Genomic DNA, 20528 nt, shown 5'->3' with positions numbered 1-20528 from the left:
GGAAATGAGGTGGGGAAGAGTCTAAGGAGAAAGAAAGACAGGTAAGGGGGTTGATCCAGGAGGTGTGCATGCAGAGGCAGATGGAAATGAATTTTCTCCAGTGTGGACCCTCCATCGTTTAAGCTCCAGTGGACTGTTTCCCCACACTCAATGTATCCACAGGGTTTCCATGAGAACACAGAGGCAAGAACAGATTCAGGAGGACTTCCCTGGCGGTCCAGTGGTTAAGACTCCGTGCTTCCAACGCAGGGGGCTCTGGTTTGATCTTGAGTTGGGGAACTAAGATCCCACATGCTGCACAGTGCAGAGATTAGATTCTGGAGATGTTGCAGGCAGAGGAGGAGTGAGCAGAAGCTGATACGAACAGGAAGTTTAAGGACGCCTGCAGCCACTGCTCTTTTCACAGGATCCCCCCATGACTGGGTGGCCAATGTAATGGCAGCTACATGTGGGAAATCCAGAGACCACCCTGTGTCCAGAAGTTTACTTTTTGGGGGGTTAGGAAAACCTAAAGGAGGAAAATGAGAAAATCTCAGACACAGGGAGAAGTGCGTGAACACATTGTAAAAATACTTTCTATGCAATTGGGCTTCCCCGTGGCTCAGCTGGTAAAGAATTTGCCTGCAATGAGGGAGACCTAGGTTTGATCCCTGGGTCGGGACCGGAGATAGGAAAGGCTACTCACTCCAGCATTCTTGCCTGGAGAATTCCATGGACTGTAGTATAGTCCATGGTGTCACAAAAAGTCAGACTCACCCGAGTGACTTTCACTTCACTTCATGCCAAGACCTTAGTTTTGTGCTCAAAATGCATTGTTTTATTTAATTATTACAGTAACCCTCTGAGTTAGGAATAATGATTACCCGCACTTTACAGATGAAACGTCCTGGAGGAGCTGAGGTCCTAAGGTCACACAACCAGGAAGTGGGACGGTGTCTCTGAGACTCCCAAACTCCTCTGCTCTTTTATCTCCCCTTCCTTTACAGCCCACTGTCTCATCCCTGGTTCCCTTACACCCACCGCTCCTTGGCGTCCTTTCCTCTCCTTCCCTCCTCATGTAAGCCACCACTCTCTCACCTTAAGTCCACTGTGTAGGGTGAGTGAGTTAGGAGCACACGGAGGACTACTTCCTAACTCACTCACCCTACAACACACCAGCCCCTTCCCTCTCCACCTGCCTCCAGCCCAGTGCAGAACCCACTGTGGCTGAGTGAGCGCTGAGAACAGGGCTCATTCATGCTTCCAATGGTGTTGGGCCCTAAAATATACCCCATCAAGGGTTCGGAAGGGCGTGGCTCAAGGGCAGCACCCAAAGCTGGACACCTTAGCCTTCATGCACTCCCCTCCCCCACCTGGGATGTGCCCAACATCTCCAAGACCGCCCTCCTGATTGTCCACCAACTAAACCAAAGAGGACACCACCCCTTGGTTCTCCTCAAGGTCTGTATCCTCTGTAGAATGGTCCGTCCACGTGGTGAGAGAAGCTGGGGGAAGAGTAACAATCACTTCAGATAAATTCAGGAGAACAAGGACAGATGCTTGTTAGTCCTGGAGCATCTTGAGGGAAATCCCTGTGGGGTTGCCACCTGGAGTTCCCTGAAGAAAAGTTGAGGAGGACGTTAACCTCACAGGGAGCCTTTCTTCTCCCTTCTTTCAGGAGACCCTGGAGATTGGGGAGGCTGGGGAACTGTCACCATGCTGTCTTTTCCAGAGAAGCACTGAAAACATGCAAGAGTGACGCTTCTCCCAGGGGCTTGGAGAATCCCAAAGGCTCTCAGAACTCTGCCATCAAACAAACCTGGGTACTAATTTTGGCTCTGTCACTTCTTGGCAATGTGACCTTGGAAGTTGTTTAACCTCCCTGAACCTCTATTTCCCCCATGAAATGGGGATCATAGCATCTACTTATTGGGTTCTGGTGAGGGTTAATGAGGTCACCTTTGAAAGGCACCTGAGAAATATCCCATAAGGGGGAGCTCTCTTTTCCAACCAGGGTCTGGGGAGGACAGGCCGTTGGTGAAGTCAGCTTGTGATGCCCAAGGGGAGAGTTTCTGGAAGACAGCAAGGGTTCCAGGTGAATCCTCGCCCAGATGGAGCTCTGCCAGCAATCAGAACCAGGGCCAGGGATGGGTGAGAAAGGCAGGCGGGGCCAGCTTTCACGGTGCTTGGTCAAGGAGGAGGCCCAGGCAGTGACTGGCCTGTCGCCCTCTGGGGGCACTCTCTCCTCACTGGCCCCTTGTCCATCCCACAGACAGAGAAGTGGGTGGGAAAATGCCCGAATGGAGAGGAGAGGGGGCATGGGATGAAGAACCTAGCAGAGGAGAAAGGGCAAAAGAGGAGGCTGGAGAGGAAGTGAGGGCCCGGGCAGGCCCGGGTGGGGCCGGGAGAGGGGCCCAGGGCAGGAGGGCGGAAGGGAGACAGCCTGGGAGGGAGAGCGCCGAGGCGGGAGGAGGGAGGGACAGGGAGGGAGACCGGCGGCGCTGACACAGCCTCGATGTGTGGAACGGGCTGGGGTTTGGCCCACAGGTCAGGCGTCTGGCAGTATTATGGGATGGAGAGGCCTTAGGAGACAGGGTGAGTATTATGGGCTGGAGCAGCCTTAGGAGACTGGGGAATATTATGGGCTGGTGAGGCCCGGCTCCAACTGGAGGCGGGAGGAAGGGGTGCTGGGCGGGAAGGGGGGGGTGGTGGTGGAAGGGAATATTATGGGCTGGAGGCCTCCTGCGACCAGAGGCAAGAGTATTATGGGCTGGCAAGGCCTTCGGTGGCCAGAGGGGGGAGCAGCGGGGGATGGCACCGGCTGCATGTGACTGAGGGGGGGGCCAAGTTGGGGGGGGTGGCGAGTGGGGGGTGGGGGAGCATATTATGGGATAGCTCTTTGTACCTACTGCGGGGACTGCTTCTCCAGAAGATATTATGGGATGTCGCGTGTGGGAGGGGGAGTGGGGCTGGGGGATTATTATGGGATGGTGGTGCAGAATGGGGAGGGCCTGAGGAGAGCTTCTCTGACCCCCCCACATTTTACTCTCTTGCCATCCTCTCTAAGGTCTGCCTTCTTCCGCACATGGCCCGAGGAGAACACCTGAAGTCCACCCCCCACACTCTGGCTGTTTGAGCACCTCAACCCATCCTAGGCATCTTCCCTAACTAGCAGCCACCTCCGGGTGCGGAGGGGGGAAGGGAACCCCCTGAGGATGGGGAGAAGATCCCAAAGCAGGGTTGTGGTGGCCAGTGGGCCACAACTCCCACCTGTCCATGTCCCCTTGGCTCCCCATCCCCTTGGGTCACTCTCCTTCCCCTTGGCACTCCCTTCCACAAAGTGGGGGCCCTTGATCCTCCTCTCCTTCCCCCTCCCCTCCATTTCCTCTCCGGCTCCCTTCACAGCCGTAACCAGTAAAACAGGCGGCCAGCTATTATGGGATGGCTGCTCCCGGCAGCTCTGCAGGGAGGGGGCGGTCACCGCGGAATGTCTCTTGTGGGTGGCTATTATGGGATGGCCGCCTCTCTCTTTTTTTGGGGGGGTGGGGGCTAGCAAGGAGAAGGATTATTATGGGATGTGCCCAGCGCAGCTGGGTGGGGCTGTCCTGAGTAGGTGAAGCTCTGGGGAGGGGGGAGGGGGAAGGAAAGGAAGGAAGAGGGAGGGAAGGAGCTGGGGAGGGTGGGGTGAGCCCTGGAGCCAGACCTGAGGCCTGGCAAGAGTGACTGGCTGGAGAGGTTCGTCCGTGACAGCTGTTTGACGAGGCCCCCGGGGCAGACTGGAGCTAGCCGGATCTGAACCCTGGACACCTGGGTCCCTAAACAGCTTGTGAGCTACAAGGGTGGCTGAGTCCAGGCCTGCGGTGAGGAGGCCTGAGTTCTGGCTGGACTGTAGCTCAGGTAGGGGTCCGACCAGGGGAGCTGTGCCACCTTGCAGTCGCACCGGAGGAGCAAGACTGAGTTGGCTAATTGAGGACACATACGCGGTGGTTCCGCCAGCCCTGTACCACCTCCATCCTGCCTAGCCATCGGCCTGCACTGTCCCTGTGGCTTTTCTGTCCTATGTTGCTTTCCCAAACCCCCTTTTCTGACGGAGCAGGAACACTCTCAGATGTCTAGCGAACAGAGTTTCTGGGACTCACAGAACAGAGATGGAGAGAGAACTACAGCGCATATGCTGAAAACTCCATGGACAACCCACTCTGTTATTCTAGGTTCTTCTGTACCACAGGGAGGGAAGCACAATACTAAGGTAACAGGCTAGAGAGGCTGTCCCCCTGGGTGCATTAATCAGAAGATTATCCCACCCTTAGTCTCTGTGGGCCAATCTCACTGGTGGTTTATTTATAATTTATCTGGGCGGGGAGCCTGGGGCCAGGGTAGGGAGGGGGAGCACAGAGGCGGAAAGACCACAACAGTGACAGGAACATCCTAGCCCCCTGGAACTCAAGGAGAGAAGAGCCTTTGACCTACTCCTTGTGGTGGTATCAGGGAGAGGTGGGGAGTAAGAGGAGCTGAGGGGTAAGTGGATACAACCTGCAGGTTGGGGTAAAGGGCAGTGGTGGACAAAAGGGACCATGTGTGTCTCCACAGACAAGAAGCTGTCACTACCCAGTTACAAAACTCTTCTGGTTTATGAATCTCTGTATATATCTCTTGGTGTATATATGGGAAGAAAAGGGTATGGGGCAGATGTAGACATTACAGAATGAAATTTGAAGCCCAGAAGCAGGCTGGATCCCCTAAAGAAATGGGGAGAGAGGAGGGCATAATGATGCTCTGGCAGCTCTGTAGGTTAGTGAGAACTTCTTGAAAGGAGGTATATGGTACCTTAATGAAAGAGCTGCCTCCTGTCCCCTAAGTGAGGAGGGCAGGGTTTACTCTTAGTCCTCAGATAAGCATGAGGGAGGATTTGCACAAATGAATGGGGCCCAACCTTGAAGACAAGTGAACACTTTTGAATGGGAAGACTAGGCAGCCTTGCAGAATGGGGGAAATAGCCTGTGTGCCAGAGTGGATGTGCCGAAAGGGTAGTCCGGGGAGTGAAGTCAGGCAGGAGCTGGGGGAGAGACCTGTCACCATCACTGGTGTTCTGCTTGGAAGCCTTTGTTGTTGTTCAGTCGCTTAGTGGTGTCTGACCCTTCACGACCCTGTCGATGGCAGCACCAGGCTTCCTTGTCCTTCACTGTTTCCTGGAGTTTGCTCAAACTCATGTCCATTGAGTTGGTGATGTTATCCAACCATCTCATCCTCTGCTGCCCCCTTCTCCTCCTGCCTTCAGTCTTTCCCAGGATCAGGGTCTTTTCCTGTTAGTCAGTTTTTTGCATCAGGTGGCCAAAGTATTGGAGTTTTAGCTTCAGCATCAGTCTTTCCAGTGAATATTCAGGGTTGATTTCCTTTAGGACTGACTGGTTTGATCTCCTTGCAGTCCAAGAGATTTTCAAGAGTCTTCTCCAGCATCACAATTCGAAAGCATCAATTCTTCGGCGCTCAGCTTTCTTTATGCTCCAGCCCTCACATCAGTACATGACTACTGGAAAAACCATAGTATTGACTAGATGGACCTTTGTCCTTTGTCCACAAAGTGATGCTTGGAAGCATAGGGATGCTGATTTCCCGAAGCAAGTTTCTGCCTCTCCTGAATTCATTTCTCCTTGCCAACTCTTCAGTCCTGAGGTTCCCAGCGGAGGGAGGGTCATCTGGCCAGGCCCTTTCTCTAGGGAAGTGAGATTAGAAGGGCGACACACTCACTTCTGGTCAGGAAGGGCCTCTCCTAGGAGGAAGTTCCGGTTGCTCTTCAACCTGTTGTACCCGCAAGGGCCTTGGACTTGTGTGAAAAAGGCACAGGAGAGTAGAGGAACATGTTATCTGACTCTGGGGTCTGGAGTGGGGGCAGCAAGGAAGTGGTGCTGAGATACTGGTTCTCACCCAGGTCCTGGTTCTCGGACTCAGGAAGAGGAAAAAGTGATAGGCTATAGGCTCAGGTTCTCTAAGGGTCAAAGGATTTTAAGATTGGGTTCTCTGACTTTCTTAGGTTAGGTCCCCAGGGTAGCTGCAGGGTAGGTACAGGTAAGGAAGGGAATGGTATATTTCTGGAGGCTTCCTTGTGGCATTATGAATGAAAAAGCCATTCTGGGATGTTGACTTGTACATGGGAGGGGAAGATGGTGAGTATTATACAGTGATGAGGGTTTTTTTTTGGGTGGGGGGGCGAGGATGGGACTTCAACAAGATGAGGATGGAGGTAGTTGGAAGTGTTATGAGACTTCAGGATACAGAGTGAGAACATATAAATGAGAAACATGGGGCATTGGTCAGCAGGATTTGGTGTTCAAGCATGCTGTACTTAGTCGCTCAGTTGTGTCCAACTCTTTAAGACCCCATGGACTGTAGCCTGCCAGGTTCCTCTGTCCTTGGGGATTCTCCAAGCAAGAATACTGGAGTGGGTTGTCATGCCCTTCTCCAGGGGATCTTCCCAACCCAGGGATTGAACACAGGTCTCCCACATTTCCCATGGATTCTTTACTGTCTGAACCACTAGGGAAGCCCTTGGTGTTCAAACATAAAGATAATAATTCTGGCATGTTGATGAGTCTCTCAAGAAGGAAGCACATGATGACATTATAGGGTTTCTGCATTAGAAACACTTTGCTGGATGGATGGACAGTACTTTCCAATCAAAATCCCTTAGTACATAGGGAGCAGAGAGATTATCTTGACCATCCGTCTACATTGTAAATCCTCTAGAAATACCTCCCACGTCTAGAAGGACCACTGAGAATCTCTACTGGGATCTGATGTCTCCTGAGACCAGTTGGGATTTGTTTTATTCCCTGTGACAGGAAATTAGGAAATAGCACTGTTTCATTGACACCAGACATTCCATCTAGCCTCAGCATTTGATTGTTTGGGCTTCTTAAATTAGGGAGGCACTATGGTGCCCAGCTCTGTGCCTTGCTAGGTACTCCCTCAACATCTGTTGCATAAACATGAGTACAAGGAGAGCAAATCTTGGGTCTTCGTGAGCAGATAGCAAGATCCTCAGTTCACACCGTGGTGGGATGTCCACTTATAGGCATGAGAATGGACTGCTTGACCTGGGGAGGTGGTATGGGATAAGGACTGCTGGAATGTTGAGAAATAGTCTTTAGGTGTGGGTTTGTAATTGTTATGGGATGCTCTGGGGTGAGCTAAACTTTATGTGAATGTCTCATCTGGTCAGTATGGTATTCGGTTGGTCTTACTGAAAACTCACCTGAAGGTAAGTGTCTGGAGAACACCTGGGTTTTGGTGGGACTGGGTGGGGTCCTAGGTTGACTCTCAGTTCTGGGTGTTTGGAAATGATGGATGAGGAAAGCGAGGGTCCATCTTATACATCAAGAGGCTTTGTGCCAGGACACTGCTTTGGCTCATTAAGGGATGAAGGTGTGTACAAGTTGGGGCGGGGACAGGGCAATGTGGGTAGCCCGCTTCACCCTCTCTGGTGTGGGTGTTAGAACAGACTGACAGCCTTGGAGATGGGGGAGGTATGAGTATGAATATTATGGGATGTCTGGCTGGAAAGGTATAGGGGTGGTGGAATGGAGGTGAAGCATTATGGGATGTGACTCGGGGTTGTGCTGGGAGTATTATGGTATGTCTGGTTGACCACGAGGTCTTTGCAATTATTATGGGCTGTCAGTGTGTGGGTGGAGGAGTGAAATGATGGGATATCTTTCCAGTGTTAGAGGAAAGGAGATTAGTTGTCCATCTGTGGGGTGACGGTAGGGCTGTTGATCATTATGGGATATCTCTCTGATGGGGAGGAGTGGTTATTAAGGGCTGTGGAACTAGAATGAATGTGTGAAGTCTGGGGGTCGTGTTGTGATGATCTAGCCTGCAGGGGCTGAGGGCAGCGCCAGGGGTTGGGTTATTATGGGATGCCAGTACTGAAAGTGGGAGACTGATTATTACGGGATGTGTGTGGGAGGAGGCCGAAGTGTCCGTTGATGGGGGGGGGGGTGAGTTTCTGACTATTATGGGATATCAAACTGGGGGTGGATGAAGGGTGGTTATTATGGGATGTCTGTGGGGGATGGGGATGAGTATTATGGGATGTGAGGCTGAAGGGCTGGGACGGGTGCTTATTATGGGATGGCCATGGGAAGAGAGAGGTGACGAATTATTATGGGATGTTAGCGTTAGGGCCAAGAGTGAAGAAGTTGGCAAAGGATAGCTATTATGGGATGTTGAGGGGTGGGGATAAAGGGTTAGTTGCAAAAGGTCTGCAATATCATGAGATGTCAACAACCCTGGCATGTATGTGTATGGTGTGTGTGTGCGTGGGGTGGTAGTGGTGGTGGGGGGGTGGTGTCCGTGTGTATTATGGGATGGCCAGGAGGTGGGTGGTTGCCCGGGTGACACGCGCGCGCGCGCTCGAAGGGGGCGTGGCCAAATGGTTGCCGGAGCGACGAGGGGGCGGGGGTTGCCCGGGAGACCTAGGGAGGAGGGTGGCGGTAGTGGAGGGGGGGTTGGAGTTGGTTGAGGTTATTATGGGCTGTCCGTGGGGGGGCGGGGCCTGTGCGGTGGGATTTCCCGGCCGGTGTTTCGGGCCCTTTAAGAGGCGACGCCGGAGCCGGAGCCATTTTCCCCCCTTCGGCCGCGGCGAGGAGGAGCCGGAGCGGGAGTGACACCGGGCCGGACCCAGCGCGACCTGCGGCGGCTCCGGGGTGAGGCGAGCTCGGGGTTCCTAAAGAGACGACCCTCTCAGCCCGACCAGCCCCGAGGGTCTTTCCTCCACCCAGCTGCTCCTCGGGTGTCCCCGGACCCGCGGACCGCCCCCTGCCCCGGGAGCCGATCCTTCCTCTCCCTGCCCCGCAGTGCGCCTAGCCCCCGCCCTCTCCCGACCCGAGTCTCGCTCCCAGCGACTCCCACCTCGGACTCGGCCTCCCACAATGCCCGGCGCCCCCCTCGCCCTCTGCTCACCTGCCCCCCGGGACACGTGGCTCTGCCCCCTGCCCGGTGGGAGCGCCGGCCCCCCACGCCCCTACCTCCAGCCCCCCGGAGCGCCGAGCCTCCACGCCCCCTCGTCCCCGCGGCTCCTCCGGAGAGCCCGAGTTGTCCCAGAGGACAGCCTTTGGAGAGCTGCCCTGTCTGGGGACTGGCCCCTCCCCGGGCGCAGGGAGGCGCCCCCCCACCCCCAAGTGACCTTGTGTCCCCGAGCGCCTCGCCGCCGACCGCCTCCCCCGGCCCCCCCCCCCCTCGCCCCGCGCCGCGGCCACTCGGACCCCCTCCCCCGTCACGCCCGGCTCCGTCCAGCGGCCTCTCCCCTCCCCACGCCGGCACCGGCCTGCCCTCGGGGGCGCCGCTCTCTCTGGTCTGGGGGGCTGCAGTCGGGGAGCCAGCTTCCGGGCCGCCCCCGGGAGTGTGGAACTAAGTTCAGCCTGAGTGGTTCGGGTGCCCTGCTCGGGTGGCTGAGGGGGGGCCGGGGTGGGCGGAAAGCGCGGCGGGGTGGGGGAGGGGGCCGTGCGCGTCACTGACTGTTCTCTTTCTCTCCCCCCTCCCCCGCACAGTGACTCGGGCCAGTGTCGAGGGCCCCAGGCCGCAGGCAGGAGCAGCTGGGCCAATTCGCTGGCCGGGAGCGGAAGGGGATGGCGTCGGGCCTGGGCTCCCCGTCCCCCTGCTCCGCGGGCAGCGAGGAGGACGACATGGATGCACTTTTGAACAACAGTCTGCCCCCACCCCACCCAGGTAACACCTTCCCCCAGGGCCCCCGGGCAGGAAGGAGCCATCTGGGCCCTCCCTAGTGACTGTGGAGAGGCAGGGTTGAGTTTCTGGGCTCCCACCGTGCAGCCTGAGGTGGAGGGCATCCGCAGGGAGTGGTTCCCTTCTGCGGAGCTCCGGCGCGAGGGGGGTGGAAGCCATGTGCCTCCTGGGCTCCGCGGACCGCGGTGCAAGCTTGCTGCACTGTCTTCGGGAACGCTCTGCGGATCCCGGTCGATGGAGCTCTCGGGGCTGGTAGGCTTTGCCTGGTGTGGGTCCCCGAAGGACTGCAGGTGGCTGGGACCCCTGGAGGTTGGGCGCGGTGGCAGCGGCGGTGAGGGGGTTGAGGATTGCTCTTGGAGGAGACCGTCAGAGCATCTTTTAGCAGGATCTTGTGGTTGCTGCTATGGAAAAGAAAGAGGGAGTGCGGGTTACTCTCTGATTATTTTTAGCTTCTGATCAGTTACCGGCTTTCTGTGCAGTTTCAACTGTGTGAAGTTTGAATTTGCGCTCCTCAACTGGGATCTAGAGCGCTTTAAGTCACGCAGATTGCTGGAATATTAAGAGTGGGGCTGGGGTAGGATGTCATAGCCTGCAGGATACATTAGGAGGGGCAGAAAGAAGGGAGGTGATACCCTGGGCACCCCTCTTTCCCTGGCAAGTCGGTTTAATCCTGGCTTTTTTCCCAGAAGGCTCTGCCCTGCTCAGGTAGCCTGGGGTTTGGGCTGGTGGTGTGAAGTGTTTGTGTAGGTGTGTTGGGGGTTGTGCTGTCTGTGATTTGGGGTGGCTCCTTGGACTGGCCAAACCCGAATTGTTTTAATCACCCTGCCTGATTGGAATGACTCTTGTCTATCCTCAAATGATGATTGTTGTCACGTTTCTAAAGTGGATCTCTGTCTCCTCTGTCCTTTCTTCAGAGCATCTAGCTAAGTCACCTACTTGTTTCCTTCATCTTTTTGTCTACCTGCCACTTCTTCATCTTCTCTGTGTGTATTTTTAAGTTGGGATCCTGCTGTCTCTGTTTTTGTTTCCCAGCAAACATCTTTCCCTTTTGCCTTCTCTCTCCTTAGCTCCAGCTGCAAGTTGAGGTGGTCTGGGAAAGATGCTTCCACATTTGGCGCTTTCTTAGTTGGAAGTCTTCACTTCCGCCCAAGGCCACTTAGGAGAGAGGGTCAGTGTTCTTGTTGAATCTTCAGCTGCTGGGATCAGAAACTGAGGCTTGAATTCTGTCACCATGGAGGGCATGGTGGCAGATTTCTGTGCTGTGGCCCAGGATGTGGGGGAGGGTGGTAGTGGTGAGAGGATCCTGTCCTTTTTATGGGGGCATGAGAAGCAGCAGTGCTGTCCAGCTTGTGCTGGCTCCTCATCTGGGGCTGCCCCTGTGTTGACTGGGAACAGTGTGGGCTCCCAGGGTGAACTCTGCCCCAAGCTGTAGTGTGACCCAGTTTTTCCACTTGCCACACCCCATTCCTGCCCCTCTCCCAAATCTTCCTCTATATCAGCCAGTTTGCCTCTTGTCAGGTCAGCACATCTGCCTGAGAAGTTGGAGGGTCTTCTGTGGATGGAAGGGGGTCCCCTTTGCCTATGTGAATTGTCTGGGTCTCCACTTCCAGCTTTGATGGTGACTCTTAGAGATGTGGCTGACTGGGGACAAGGACAGTACAGGGATGACTTGGGAGAAGGGCTTAAGAAAATGGTTCTTTCTGCTGAGATCCAAGCTGGTGTTCCATTCCCAGGGGAATGGGAGGGGCTGTCTTGTGCCTGGCCTGATCCCCGGCTGAGAGGGAAAGGGGGAGGCTGATGGCGCTTTGTCCAGTGTGTCTTGCTCCCCAGTATCTGCTCCTCGCAGGAAGGGTGGAGTCAGAGGCGTTTTCGGGCCAGTTCTGGGGGGTCAGGAGCTAAGAACCTGTGTAGGAGGCTATTGTCCACTATTCTAGGCGCTGCTCCCTTTTTCTCAGCCAGTTGGATAGGTGGTGGCCTGTAACCTTGTTAGAGGTGCTTTAGGATCTGTGGCTTGCACTCTGGGTAGAGGTGATGAGGAAGCTGAGTTTCAGAGACTTCCTGTGGGCTTCCATCCCTCAAGGAAGGCCAACCTTTTGGGTGTCAGAAAGAAGGTTGTGTACTCTGACACAGTACCGCCAAACTTTTGTTAAATCTTAGCTCTGATGATTGAAATCCTAATGATTGAGGGAGTAACTCAGGCCCTCATGTGGTGTCACCCTTCAAGGTGTCTTGGGTTTCCTTGCCTAGGACATGAGAATGGCATCTTGAGAACTGTTATCCCAAGGTAGTGTTAGGAGAGGTGGCGTTTGGACGTGGGACCAGGTGATCATTTGGGGAATCTATGAGGGTAGTCTTTCCCCCTCCGGCTACCTCTCTCCACCCCACCCCCCTCCCCTGCCACTTCCTGTCTGTCCTCTGTTGGCAGCTGGGTGCCCTGGGCTGGCTTCTGTGGTCAGGAGCCATTTTCCCTCTCCTCAGTGGGTGAGGCATTCCCTCCTCCTCTCCACTCCCTTCTCCACTCCCCCCTCCTTGGGCGGGGGTGGCTTGGGAAGGAGGGAGGAGGGAGCTGGTGCGCCGGTATGAATGTCTGTTACAAAGGAAGCTGCTTCCTGGCCTTCTCCTCCCCTCTCGGTGCCCCTTCCCACCTATGCCTGCCCTGGAGCTCTCAGCATTACCCCAGGCTTTGTGTGTGCTCCCAGCCGGCCGGAGGCGGAGCCAGATGGGAGGAGGAAGGGGGGGGGATGGTGACAGCTGGGCTGATTTGGGCCCCTGGGGAGAAGAGGCTACTGACCCAGGAGAAGCTGGGAAGGAACAGTAGAGCTGGAGATGGGGAAGGGAAGTCCGGTTTGGGAGTGGGCATGATACTAGGCTGGCAGCTGAACCTGGGGCTTAGAGGTTCTGGTGGTTTTGAGCAGTGACGAACCAAAGGGGCTTAGTGAAGGATGTGAAGGTTTCCGGGACCACTGAGCAGGTACTGTTCTGGAAATGTGCCAAGGGTGTCGTCTTTGGTTTTGGTCTTCTGGGTAGGATCTTTCATTCTCGTTCCTGGTCACTGGAATACAGGAGGGCTGGACCTGTTTCTTTTCCTTGGTTAACTGCATGCAGCTTCATTCGGCTGCCCTGGGGAGCATATAGAGGACTTCTGCTCAGGGTCTGGGCAGCTGCCCGAGGTGAGCCCGGTTTGGCCCTGCAGGCCTGTTTCAGGGATCTCCAGCTCTCTGTTTCTGTCCTGAGTATCAGCTTCCATTGGTGGCGTGCGTAGCAGCTCTCTTCGGTGGAATCTGGGACAAGAGGTGGGGGAATCAAGTCTAAAGCCTCTGGATTAGGCACTAACCTTTTGCTATTGATCTCTTCCCTGCTTACCATTCTTTGCTAAATAAATGTAGAAAATGAAGAGGACCCGGAAGAGGACTTGTCAGAAGCAGAGACTCCAAAGCTCAAGAAGAAGAAAAAGCCTAAGAAACCTCGGGACCCTAAAATCCCTAAGAGCAAGCGCCAAAAAAAGGAGGTGAGTGGGTGACTGATGTCATGGGGAGTAGGAGGAAGGCAGGAGGAGCCCTGAGAAGGGCTGGAGGGCTGGGGCCTTCTCTTGCTGGCCCTGGAGTGGGGGGCCAGGTCCCAGGCGTTGCCTCGGGGCTGTCCTGAGGTCAGCATGTGTGTAGCATGTGTATGTCTGTCTCCCTCTCCCCCCTTCCCTGCTCCAGCGTTTGCTCTTATGCCGGCAGCTGGGGGACAGCTCTGGGGAGGGGCCGGAGTTTGTGGAGGAGGAGGAAGAGGTGGCCCTGCGCTCAGACAGCGAAGGCAGCGACTACACCCCTGGGAAGAAGAAGAAGAAGAAGCTGGGCCCTAAGAAGGAGAAGAAGAGTAAATCCAAGCGGAAAGAGGAGGAGGAGGAGGACGAGGATGACGACGACTCGAAGGTGCCTGCATTTCACCTTCTTCTCTGTCCTTTGCTTCCCAGACACTGCTGCCCCTGAGACTGAATTCTTTCCTCCTGTTTCTAATGATTTGCTCTTACCCTGGACTTGCCAGCCTTAGTTGCAACTCAGATTCCTCTGGTGAGTGTGGGCACTCGGAGTCAAGCCTTGACCCTGCTCTCTCTGTAGGAGCCTAAGTCATCCGCTCAGCTCCTGGAAGACTGGGGCATGGAAGACATTGACCACGTGTTCTCTGAGGAGGATTATCGCACCCTCACAAACTACAAGGCCTTCAGCCAGTTTGTTCGGTAAACAGGAGGATCTTGGGGATGGAGTGGAGTGCACTTCTGTCATCTCTTCTTACCTCCACCCCCATCTTTTATGTTTTGTTTTTAAACTTTTCCTCTTTTCTGTTCCTGCTGTTTCTCCCCCAGGCCCCTCATTGCTGCCAAAAACCCCAAGATCGCCGTCTCCAAGATGATGATGGTTTTGGGTGCAAAGTGGCGGGAGTTCAGCACCAACAACCCCTTCAAAGGCAGTTCTGGGGCTTCTGTGGCAGCGGCGGCAGCAGCGGCAGTGGCCGTGGTTGAGAGCATGGTGACGGCCACCGAAGTGGCACCGCCTCCGCCCCCTGTGGAGGTGCCTATCCGCAAGGCCAAGACCAAGGAGGGCAAAGGTGAAAAGGGGACCCAGTGGAAGTGGGGGCTAGTGTGGTTGGCAGACCTGTGGATGTACTGTTCTGTCAGCTGAAAGATAGAAGCTAGAAGAGAGGGATGAATCTTGGATCAGGAGGGAAATTTGGGAAGCTCAGTGTAGAAATGTTTTAGGTGGGGCGTATTTTGTTGGGTTGGCCAAAAAATTCCTTCAATTTTCCATAAGATGGCTCCAGTCTCGCTTAGTTTTCCTTCTTGTTTTTTTTTTTTTTGGTTGCCTTTAACTTCATTTGAAACAGTTTTGATAGATCGTATTGTGATGGTTGTCATATGAGTGTGCATTAAGAAAAAAAACTACCAAAATTTAAGTTTTGTGTAGTCATTTTACTATTGAAAACAAAAGAAGAAAGGCAACATTTGGCATATTATGCTTTATTATTTCAAGAACGGTGAAAAAACAACTGAAACACAAAAAAAGATTTGTGCAATATGTGGAGAAGGTGCTGTGACTGATCGAACGTGTCAAAAGTCATTTGCAAAGGTTCGGGCTGGAAGTTTCTCGCTGGACGATGCTCCATGGTTGGGTAGACCAGTTGAAGTTGATAGCTATCAAATCAAGACATTAATTGAGAACAGTCAATGTTGTATACCATATGGGAGATTGCTGACATACTCAAAAAATCCAAATCAAGTGCTGAAAATCATTTGCACTGGCCTGGTTATGTTCATCACTTTCATATTTGGGTTCCATGTAAGTTAAATGAAAAAAATCTTAACTGTATTTCCATATGGAATTCTCTACTTAAATGTAACAAAAAAATTCCATTTTTAAAACAAATTGTGAAAAAAAAAAAAAACAAATTGTGATGGGCAATGAAAAGCGGATGCTGTACAGTAATGTGGAACAGAGGAGATCCTGAGGCAAGTGAAATGAACCACCACCAACCACATCAAAGACGGGTCTTCATCCTAACAAAGGTGATGTTGTGTATGTGGTGGGATTGGAAGGGAGTCCTTTATTATGAGCTCCATCAGGGTAAGGCAAGATTGCACATTTCTTTGATGACAAGGCAAAAACTGTTATAATCTGGCTGGGAAGTTCCGATTCATCCACCCTATTCATCAGACATTGCACCTTCAGATTTCCATTTATTTTGATCTTTACAAAATTCTCTTACTAGAAAAAAGTTCAGTTCCCTGCAAGACTGTAAAAGGCACCTGGAACAGTTGTTTGCTCAAAAAGACAATAAGTTTTGGGAAGATAGAATTATGAAGTTGCCAGAAAAGTGGCAAAAGGTAGTGGAACAAAATGATGGATACATTGTGCAATAAAGTTCTCCAAGGTGAAAAATGTGTCTTACTTAAAAAGGCACTTTTTGGCCAACCCAGTGGAAATACTTTGGGTGGGGAATATTTCCTTTTCCCCATGTTCTGCTCTCTCATGGGTGTTTGGACTGCATGATCACACTTGCTTTCTCCTGATTTAGGTCCCAATGCTCGGAGGAAGCCCAAGGGCAGCCCTCGTGTTCCCGATGCCAAGAAGCCTAAACCCAAGAAAGTAGCTCCCCTGAAAATCAAACTGGGAGGTTTTGGTTCTAAGCGGAAGAGATCCTCGGTGAGAGCCCAGCCTGTCCCTATCCCCTGGTGATGGTGCTTTAGCCCGTGGAGAGGATGGTGTCTTAGTTCAGGATTCACCTTTCACGGTGGCTGCTGAAGTATGTGGGGAGTTGGTCATAGAACAGGGCTCTAGGCTTGCTGTGTAAGTCCTTGCTGTGATTCCAGTGCCCCGAGTGAAAGAGGGATTTCCTTGCCTCCCTTCTCCGCCACTCCTTCACCTTGGCCTGAACCTTGAGCCGTATTTCTTCTCACCCCATTAGAGTGAGGACGACGACTTAGATGTGGAGTCTGACTTCGATGACGCCAGTATCAATAGCTATTCTGTTTCTGATGGTTCTACCAGTCGCAGTAGCCGCAGCCGCAAGAAACTGCGGACCACAAAGAAGAAAAAGAAAGGTGTGCTGCTTTTCTGTATCAATATGTGATGGGCTGAGGGAAATGATTGGGGAGGCATCTCCCTAAGGAGATGGGGCCTGGGCTTCGGGGGTGGGGGGAGGTGGTTGTTTTCTAATAACTGGGCTTTCCCTCTTCCTTGCCCAGGCGAGGAGGAGGTGACTGCTGTGGATGGTTATGAGACAGACCACCAGGACTATTGTGAGGTGTGCCAGCAAGGCGGAGAGATCATCCTGTGTGACACGTGTCCCCGCGCGTACCACATGGTCTGCCTGGACCCAGACATGGAGAAGGCGCCTGAGGGCAAGTGGAGCTGCCCACACTGCGTGAGTGCCCAGCCTTAAGGGGGGAGGGCCTGGGCAGGAGGAGACATGCTGGTGCTGCTGGCTGTGGGCTTTGGGCTTTGGGATGCTCTTGGAGGGATGCTGGGCGTGGTCCAGCTGGGCGGGTGGGGGGTGGTTGTAACCTGACTCTGTGGTCCTCGACTTCAGGAGAAGGAAGGCATCCAGTGGGAGGCAAAGGAGGACAATTCAGAGGGTGAGGAGATCCTCGAGGAGGTTGGGGGAGACCCCGAGGAAGAGGATGATCACCACATGGAGTTCTGTCGGGTCTGCAAGGATGGCGGGGAGCTGCTCTGCTGTGACACCTGTCCTTCCTCCTACCACATCCACTGCCTAAACCCCCCCCTCCCAGAGATCCCCAACGGCGAATGGCTGTGTCCCCGCTGCACGGTGAGTGCCTGGCCCCAACTGGGGTCAGCTGAGGGAGGTGTGGATCAATCCAAGGGTTCACCCCTCTTCTGTGTGGGCATCTCCAGGCTGAGGTGCAGGAGAGGCCACTGGAGGGCTGGAGGCCTTTGAGCCCCAAAACCAGGGTTTTCCTTCCTTTGTGGTCCTGGGATGCCTTTCTCCTGGGAAGCTATAGGACTGACTTCCAACAGAGCTGATGCTTTGCCGATTCTCCCAAGTGGGATGTAGCCCAGGACATCTTTTCTTGTCTTGATACCAGCCTCGAGGTCTTGGTAGCTTAGTCATGTAACAGGGCCACTTACTGCTGTTACTAGGTTGGTGCAAAAGTAAATGAGGTTTAGCACTGTTGAACTTTGCCATTTGATAATTGGAATACATTCTTAAATGTGGTTGTGTTATACATCATTTTAATGCATGTTTCTTGGTTTATGTTTTTTGTAACGACTAGTTATTTTATGTGTATTTTAAGCTGTGGAAATGATGTTAGACAAAAAGCAAATTCAATCAGTTTTCTTATTTGAGTTCAAAATGGGTCATAAAGCAGTGGAGAAAACTCGCAACATCAACAGCACACTTGGCCCAGGAACTGCTAACGAATATACAGCTGAGTGGTGGTTTAAGAAGTTTTGCAAAGGGGATGAGAACTTTGAAGATGAGTGTAGTGGCCAGTCATGGGATGTTGACAATGACCAACTAAGAGTAATCATCGACGCTTATCCTCTTATAACTACATAAGAAGTTGCTGAAGGACTCAACACGAACCATTCTACGGTGTTTCGGCTTTTGAAGCAAATTGGAACGGTTTTGAAGTGTCGTCTTCTCTTATTCTATGCAACAATGATGAACTGTTTCTCAATCAGACTGTGATATGCAACGAAGAGTGTATTTTATACAATAACTGGCAACAACCAGCTCATGGTTGGACTGAGAAAACGCTCCAAAGCACCTCCCAAGCCAAATTTGCACCAAGAAAAGGTCACGGTCACTGTTCGGTGGTCTGCTGCCGGTCTGATCCACTACTTATCCCAGTGAAACCATTGCATTTTGGAAGTATGCTCTGCAGATCGATGAGATGCACTGAAAACTACAACGCCTGCAGCCAGCATTGGTCAATGAAAGTGTGTTAGGTGCTCAGTAGTGTCCGACTCTGTGCAACCCCATGAACTATAGCCCACCAGGCTTGTCTGTCCGTGGGATTTCCCAGACAAGAATACTGGAGTGGGTAGCCATTTCCTTCTCCTGGGGATGTTCCCGACCCAGGGATTGAAGCCCAGTCTCTTGCATTGCAGGCAGATTCTTTACTGTCTGAGCTACCAGACCAGCAATGAAAGGGTCCGATTCTTCTCCATGACAGCACCCAACCATACATGACATAATCAACGCTTCAATAAAAAAATTGATGTTCAATCAGTGTTGAACATCATGCGGTATTCAGACCGTGTTCAATCAGAAAGTTGAACAAATTGGGCTACAAAATTTTGCCTCATCTGCCATATTCACCTGACCTCTACTTCTCTTCCTCCCGACTACTACTTATGCAAGCAGCTTGACAACTTTTTGCAGGGAAAATGCTTCCACAACCAGCATGATGCGGAAAATGCTTTCCAAGAATTCATTGAATCCCGAAGCCTGGATTTTTACACTACAGGAATAAACTTACTTCTCATTGGCAAAAATGTGTTTATTGTGTTTGTGCCTATTTTGATTGTTAAAAATGTGTTTGATCTAGTTACAATGATTAAATTTAAAAGTTAAATTTCACAGTCCAAAACTGCAATTATGTGTGCACCAATCTATTAGATTAAGTGAGGAAATCTGGGCTCCAGGCCTGTGACTTCTCTGTGCCTACTTGCTCTAAGTTATTGTTGGTTTAGCTGCTGGCTCTGTTAGGCAGATAGGAGTGATAATGTCACACCAGTCCTGGACTAAGTCTAGAAACGGGATTCTATCTCTATCTTGAAGGGCTTAGGAATTAGACTGTAATTGAAATGGGATTTTACTAACTATGAGGTTGAAGCTGCTCTCAGGTATACATCTCCCTATGGTAGTGCTTTGGTGTTGACTCATCTCTTTTTCTCTCTTAGTGTCCAGCTCTTAAGGGCAAAGTTCAGAAGATCCTAATCTGGAAGTGGGGTCAGCCACCATCTCCCACGCCAGTGCCTCGGCCCCCAGATGCTGATCCCAACACTCCGTCCCCCAAGCCCTTGGAGGGGCGGCCAGAGCGGCAGTTCTTCGTCAAGTGGCAAGGGATGTCATACTGGCACTGCTCCTGGGTGTCTGAGCTGCAGGTGAGCCTGGGAGAGACTGGATAGGGGCGGCAGTGAGAGAACAGCATGTGGAGAGAAGGGTGGATGTCACTCTTGGTGATGTCTTTCTTCCTGCTTGCAGTTGGAGCTGCACTGTCAAGTGATGTTCCGAAACTATCAGCGGAAGAATGACATGGATGAACCACCCTCTGGGGACTTTGGTGGTGACGAGGAGAAGAGCCGGAAGCGGAAGAACAAGGACCCTAAATTCGCTGAGATGGAGGAGCGCTTCTATCGCTATGGGATAAAGCCCGAGTGGATGATGATCCACCGAATTCTCAACCACAGGTACCGGTGGAGCCGGCCGGGCATCCTGGAGGTGGGCTGCATATCCTCGGGGGATTCAGAAAATGGACCTCACCAGTAACTTACAGTCGGATGAGACACTTAGTGTGTTGTTTATTAACTGACTGAATCCTGGCCTTTAAGCCATAGGCTGTAGATTAGAGATCATTTTTGGTGCAAAGACTGGTACACCAGATGTATTGCTTCTGAATCCATGTGGCGTCTGGCCTCCTCAGAGGTCTGGTTTGGAACATCTATTGTTGGTGGTTTTTGAGAGCAAGACTGACTGGGGAGCTGAGCAGGGGGGCCTTCTGGCTCAGCACTTTCTCCTCTTGACCTTGCAGCGTGGACAAGAAGGGCCACGTTCACTACTTGATCAAGTGGCGGGACCTACCCTATGACCAGGCATCCTGGGAGAGTGAGGATGTGGAGATTCAGGACTATGACCTGTTCAAGCAGAGCTACTGGAATCACAGGTGAGCGACCTCAGTGATCAGAGCTGCTGCTTGTTGAGAAGGACCCCTGGCAGCGCTGTGACATCTGTGTCGTCTTCAGGGAGTTGATGAGGGGTGAGGAGGGACGACCAGGCAAGAAGCTCAAGAAGGTGAAGCTGAGGAAGTTGGAGAGGCCCCCTGAAACGCCAACGGTTGACGTGAGTTGGCTGAAAAGGGCGGGCAGGGCGACGTGTCTTGTGTGCTCCCCTGACAGTGGTGGTCTAAGGCATTCAAGTCAGTGTAGCTAAAATGCTTCACACAGACCGCTTCCTGGCTTCTCCGCGTCTCTGGAAACCAGGGAGAAAATACTGGGAATACTTTATTTTCTTTTCCCTCATCAGAAAAGCAAAAACATAGGTGTTAGTGTATGACTAAGGAAGTGTTAAGCATGGAG

The 20528-nt window shown here is 52.7% G+C and overlaps 1 protein-coding gene across 7 annotated transcripts in view; it reads left to right on the top strand.

The window, feature by feature from the left end:
* The first annotated feature begins 8526 nt into the window (after positions 1-8526).
* Positions 8527-20528, top strand: part of CHD4 (chromodomain helicase DNA binding protein 4) — a 29672-nt gene continuing 17670 nt past the window's right edge. For 4 of the 7 annotated variants that reach the window (XM_061124769.1, XM_061124768.1, XM_061124767.1 and 1 more), the window contains exons 1-14: positions 8527-8684; positions 9528-9705; positions 13107-13228; positions 13425-13640; positions 13827-13945; positions 14072-14313; positions 15778-15905; positions 16168-16303; positions 16448-16626; positions 16792-17031; positions 19134-19337; positions 19438-19643; positions 19985-20116; positions 20196-20292. In XM_061124769.1, coding sequence (XP_060980752.1) covers positions 9606-9705; positions 13107-13228; positions 13425-13640; positions 13827-13945; positions 14072-14313; positions 15778-15905; positions 16168-16303; positions 16448-16626; positions 16792-17031; positions 19134-19337; positions 19438-19643; positions 19985-20116; positions 20196-20292 — 2121 coding nt within the window. In that variant the 5' untranslated portion in view covers positions 8527-8684; positions 9528-9605. The remainder of the gene's footprint in view (positions 8685-9527; positions 9706-13106; positions 13229-13424; positions 13641-13826; positions 13946-14071; positions 14314-15777; positions 15906-16167; positions 16304-16447; positions 16627-16791; positions 17032-19133; positions 19338-19437; positions 19644-19984; positions 20117-20195; positions 20293-20528) is intronic. The other 3 variants (XM_061124771.1, XM_061124770.1, XM_061124772.1) reach the window with 2 other exon arrangements.

This window comes from Dama dama, chromosome 22 (assembly GCF_033118175.1).
Source record: "Dama dama isolate Ldn47 chromosome 22, ASM3311817v1, whole genome shotgun sequence".
In the NCBI taxonomy this organism is placed as follows: domain Eukaryota; kingdom Metazoa; phylum Chordata; class Mammalia; order Artiodactyla; family Cervidae; genus Dama; species Dama dama.
Note: the sequence above shows the minus strand (reverse complement) of the source record. Positions and strands in the feature narration are given on the sequence as shown.